General features: G+C 60.5%; 1 protein-coding gene across 1 annotated transcript; it reads left to right on the plus strand.

The window, feature by feature from the left end:
* The first annotated feature begins 368 nt into the window (after positions 1–368).
* Positions 369–4,671, plus strand: SCN4B (sodium voltage-gated channel beta subunit 4). The gene is made up of 5 exons (XM_029962106.1): positions 369–520; positions 2,887–3,050; positions 3,729–3,954; positions 4,194–4,323; positions 4,416–4,671. Exons 1-5 carry the CDS (start codon positions 427–429, stop codon positions 4,507–4,509), a joined length of 708 nt encoding a protein of 235 aa, XP_029817966.1. The 5' UTR covers positions 369–426; the 3' UTR covers positions 4,510–4,671.
* Positions 4,672–4,762: the final 91 nt, after the last annotated feature.

Consider the following 4,762-nt stretch of genomic DNA (forward strand, 5'->3'; position numbering starts at 1 on the left):
CAGCGCTCCCGCGGCCGGCGCTTCTCCTGCGAGCACTGCGGCTGCAACCCCGCTTTGCCCCGCTCCTGCGCTGCCCGTGACCGGGGGATGGCCGGGGGAGGCCATGCACTGCTTCAGCGCCAGCACGCCCGCCGACAGGTCATTGTCTCAACAGTTCATTTTGTACGACAACCATTCGCATGCGCTTGGCCCCCGGCGCGGGGACGGACCCCGCGCTGCAGGGGCCGCTGCTTCGGAGCATGATGCCCAGCCCTGTGCCCGGGGATGCCCGAGATTCCCCCGCCACAGGGTGCGGGGAGGTGCTCGCAGCCTCCCCTCCCCACTGCACACCTGGGGCTGGTTCCAGCCTCCCGCATCAGCCTCACGCACCCGCTGCACTCCTGCTCCCGCGGGTCATCCTCGTGCCAGCCTGGAAACAAGGGCTGGATGTGCAGCGCTTGCTACTGGGAAACTCCCTTGGGAGGCGTGTTAGAGGGCATAGTTCTTGAGTTTAAGGGAGCTGGAGACGCAAAAAAGGCATGTAAGTACCTGACTCCCTGCAGGATTTGGGTGGCAGCGCCTGGTGCCTCCTCAGACAGGTGCAGTGCAAGCTGCTTGGGGCATGGGGCTGGCACTGGGGTGCTAGGAGAGACTTGGAGATGCTGGAGACCACTCAGGGATCTGGGGTTCAGGGTGTGGAGGTGTGAACCCCGTCCCACAGGTCGCTCAGGTGGGCTGGGAGCTGGTGAGGGAGGTGGGAAGGGGAGTGCTGGGCAGGTCTGTGTGTGGGTTTCAGGAATGCCGTGCTCCTCAGGGAGTGGCAGCGAGCTCCTGGCTGCACCAGGGAGCCACGGCATGGCCCCTTCCATTGGTCCCAGCCCCACAGGAAGGGCAAGGGCCATGTGTCCTGTTCCACAGCACCTCACACCTGGGCTCCAGCTGGCCTGGGAGCTCCTTCCTTGAATCCCTCTGGAGAGGAACCTGGCCAGCCTGCCAGGCATGGCTTGTGCCTGTGCCAGGAGGTCACGCTGGCTGCTCTGGGCAGTGAAAGTTTTTGCAGAACAGCTTTCCCACAGATAGTGGTCCTGGGTGAGCACGTTGCTCAGTGGCTCTGGGACCCCTCACCAGGGGCTCACCCACTACAAGAGCAAAGAGCAGGCAGCCAAGGCAGGAGTGGCTGCTCCCCGCTTTCCTTTGCCTGTCTCTGAGGGAATGCTGGTGCCTGCAGGCATGGAGGGAGCCTGGAGCCCCCGGGGGTGGGGAGTGTGGCTCTGTGCACTGAAGGCTGGGGTTCTGGTGGTGCAAAGTGCAGCAGATTTGGGCATATGGAAAAGTAACACTGGCAGCTGGTGTGTGGCAGGTTCAGTCAGTGATCTCCCAGCGTGTTTTCCTCTGTGCTTTATTTAGTGGTAACATATCAATTTTGTCTTCCTGAGACCACAGCGTGACAGGAACAAGGTCAGCCTCAATTTACCCACACATTCAATTCAGATTATGTTCATGACGTTCTAACAGTGGCAGACAGGATTAAAAGTGTTACAAGCTGCAAGGAATCATCTTTCCTGTAAGTAAGTGTCCGCCTGCAGCACCTTGCCAGCTCAGACACACCTGCAGAGATAGGCATCCCTCTGCCAATTCCCACTCCAGGCAGCAGCACGATTGCCCCCGGGGCACTCCTGCCTGTGAAGTCCCCTCTGTAGCATCCCCGGGGCTGGCCTTTGAGCCTGGCAGCTGCAGGAGATTCCATCTGGTGGGGAGCCACTCCCTGACGTTTGCCACGGCCTCTCGAGCAAAGCGAGGAGTGCTTGTGTGTAAAGTTAAATAACTCCTTCCCTGCAGTGCTTGCAATGCAGCACTGCAGCAGGGCCCGGAGCCCAGGATGCAGGGCTCTCGGGCTTGGCTCCGGCTGCGACGTGCCTGGGGAGTTGTTAGCACCGGCATGTGTGGGAGAATAAATCAGCAGCCAGGCGGCTGCAGAGAGATGGGAATCTGAGGCTGAGGGCGGTGTGTCCGAGTTACGGTGTTGGAGGAGCTGGGGATGGGCTTGTAGCTGTGGAAAGGGCTGTGTCCCCCCTGGCTTTGGGGTCAGAGTGCCCAGGGAAAGCTCCACAGGGGTGGCTGAGGTCTGGGCAAGGGGAGGACGATGCTTTGCTGGGCTGTGTCACATCTCAGCCACGTCACATCACACAAACGGGATGGGGCTGTGGTGTGGTGGGGATAGAGAGCGGTGCTGCCCCTCTGACCAGGAGCAAAGCATCCCTGTGCCCCCGGAAAGGATCTGTGTGGACACTGCCCAGTGCACAGGGGTGTGATGCCAGTCCCCGTGTGGCACCCCGCGAGCTCAGAGCGGCAGCTGGGCTCGTACCTGCTCTTCGGTGCCTCTCTCCCTGCCTACGGGGAGGTGAGGGGCAGGAGAGCTGCGTTCTGCAGTTTGAAGGTCATCTGCCAGCTCCAGAGGGAGCCGAGGCTCCCGGCTCCCAGGAGTGAGGGTGCTGCTCCGGAGGGTCACCCCGAGCCGTGCGGGCTGTGGGAGGGACGGCGGGTGGCAGGCGGCCAGGACAGCGGCGCTAATTACTGCTCCAGCTCCTGCCTGGAGAACAGAGCTCTGCTTTGCTTTGGCTTTTGTCCTCCCCCTTTAAGGTTCAGCCGAAGGCCTGTGGATAACATGCAAATCAGGGCTTTCATTTGTGCGCTTCACTCGTGGTGATATTATGGTTCCCTTTGAGCCCGCGCTGCCCTGTGGGTGCCAGCCAGCCCAGGTCCTTCAGGAGCAGGTCCCCTCTCTCACTGAGCCACCCTGGTGCTGGGGACAGGCACCTTCACTCCTGCCACGGCAGCCTGCCCTGCCAAAGGGGACGAGGGGTGACAAACCCGTGCCCTCACTCTCTCCTCCCCTCTCCCTGCCAGGTTTGCACGTCTTCGCCATTGCCTTCGCCTTGGAGGTGTCGGTGGGGAAGACCAACACTGTGGTGGCTCTGAATAACTCCAACGTCCTGCTGCCCTGCATCTTCACCACCTGCATAGGCTTCCAGGACCTGGTCTTCACGTGGTATTTCAACTCAACAGAGCTGGTGAGTGGCTCTCCTGGCTTTGCCTCTCCTTTCCTGGCAGGTCCTTTTGTCCTTCCCTGGTGCAGACCAGCACTGTAGTTCTCAAAGCTCCCTTTCTCCTTCTGCTGGGGCTTGTCCCCCCCCATCTCTCCAAGTGTCACCAGCTCTGGGGGGGACAAGGCTGTGCAAACAGGGAGACTCAAATACCCCAGCACGTCTGTGCTTTTGGCACAAAGCTGTTCTACATTTGCTGCTGCCCACAGGCTCATTTATTTTCGTAAATTAGCTGTTCAGGTGCAGGTCTGCAGTTTGGGCAAAATATGGTTAATTTTCTCCTCCTTCACTTGCTCTGTAATACTAAAGCTTCTGTACAGATTTGTTTCCTGCTGGGAATATTCGGCTCCTCAACTCCTTAGCAGGAGGGCTGGTTTGGAGCAGCTCTGGCCAGCAAAAGGGCTCTCTCTGCCAGGGTTTCCCCCATGTTTTAGATGCTCTGCACCATCGCTGCAGAGCAGGTCAGATTAATCTGCTGTCTCCCAGTAGGATGTGCAGCAGGTCCCCCTCCACAGCCACTCCTGCTTTAATGGGGTGTCCTGGGACTGTGCGTGTCTGTGTGTTCGGAGCTGGGGCAGGACATCCCCAGGAGAACTCCAGCCTTTCCCAGGAGCCCAGCTGACCCCACGCCCTGCACCCCTGCAGATTTACCAAGGCAAGATAAAGAACAAGGCCACGGAGCCCACCCTGGTGACTCGCAACCCGCGGGTCGACTTCGTGGGCTCGACCACCAAGAAGGACTACAACATCTCCATCGTCCTGAACGGTGTGGAGTTCAGCGACGCCGGCAAGTACACCTGCCACGTCAAGAACCCCCTGGAGAGGGGGGCACAGCACAATGCCACCATCTTGCTCACCGTGGTGCACAAGTGTGAGTGCTGGCCAGGGCTCCCCAGAGTGGCGCTGGGGTGGTGGAGATGCCAAACTCTGCGGACCCCCTCCTTGGCTCACCGTTGTGGGGTGTCTTGGAGGTGGTTGGCATCCCTGAAGGGCAGGGCTCGTGCCCCTCTGTGCTGTCGTGGAAGGGGTAGCTGCCTTTTTGGGGTGGGATGTGCAGCTGGGAGCTCCCCACTCCCCTCCCGAGCCCCCTCAGCTCCTTCTCTCCTGCAGTGGTGGAGACAGACAACACTGTGACGCTCATCATCGTGGGCGTCGTAGGGGGGCTCATCGGCCTCCTCATCCTCTTCATGCTCATCAAGAGGGTTGTGCTGTTCATCATCAAGAAGACCCAGGACGGGAAGTGAGTGGGGGGTGCTGCCATGAGCTGGGGCCGTGGTGAGAGGGGTCAGGAGGGGCCGGGGGCAGTCAGCTGGCCGTGTGATTTTCCCACAGGAAGGAGTGTCTGGTGAGCTCGTCAGGGAATGACAACACCGAGAACGGCCTGGCCGGCTCCAAGGCGGAACAAAAAGCACCACCAAAGGCATGAAGCAGCAGTGCCCCGAGCCCAGCCCACCCCGCAGGGGGAGTCTGGGCAGGGGACGAGCCTTTCCCTTTTGTTTTCTTTCCGAACTGCCAACGCTTGAGACATGTTTTTCTTACACACGTGCCTGCAACCTGCACTGCTTCTCGGAGAAGGCTTCGGCTGCCACGGGGACTGGGAGCTTCTCGCGCGCTCGGACTGGGAGGCTGCTGGGGCAGAGGGAGCCGCCTGCTCCGCTCTGAGCCAAGGCAAGAGGGTG

The sequence above is a fragment of the Manacus vitellinus genome, unplaced genomic scaffold (assembly GCF_001715985.3).
Source record: "Manacus vitellinus isolate BGI_N305 unplaced genomic scaffold, ASM171598v3 scaffold_41_pilon, whole genome shotgun sequence".
In the NCBI taxonomy this organism is placed as follows: domain Eukaryota; kingdom Metazoa; phylum Chordata; class Aves; order Passeriformes; family Pipridae; genus Manacus; species Manacus vitellinus.

Excerpts from the sequence above, each read along its gene's own strand:
- SCN4B (XM_029962106.1), top strand. The coding sequence starts at position 427 with ATGTGCAGCGCTTGCTACTGGGAAACTCCCTTGGGAGGCGTGTTAGAG. Across the intron at positions 3,051-3,728 it reads ATTTCAACTCAACAGAGCTG|ATTTACCAAGGCAAGATAAA; the intron begins GTGAGTGGCTCT and ends GCACCCCTGCAG. Across the intron at positions 4,324-4,415 it reads AAGAAGACCCAGGACGGGAA|GAAGGAGTGTCTGGTGAGCT; the intron begins GTGAGTGGGGGG and ends ATTTTCCCACAG.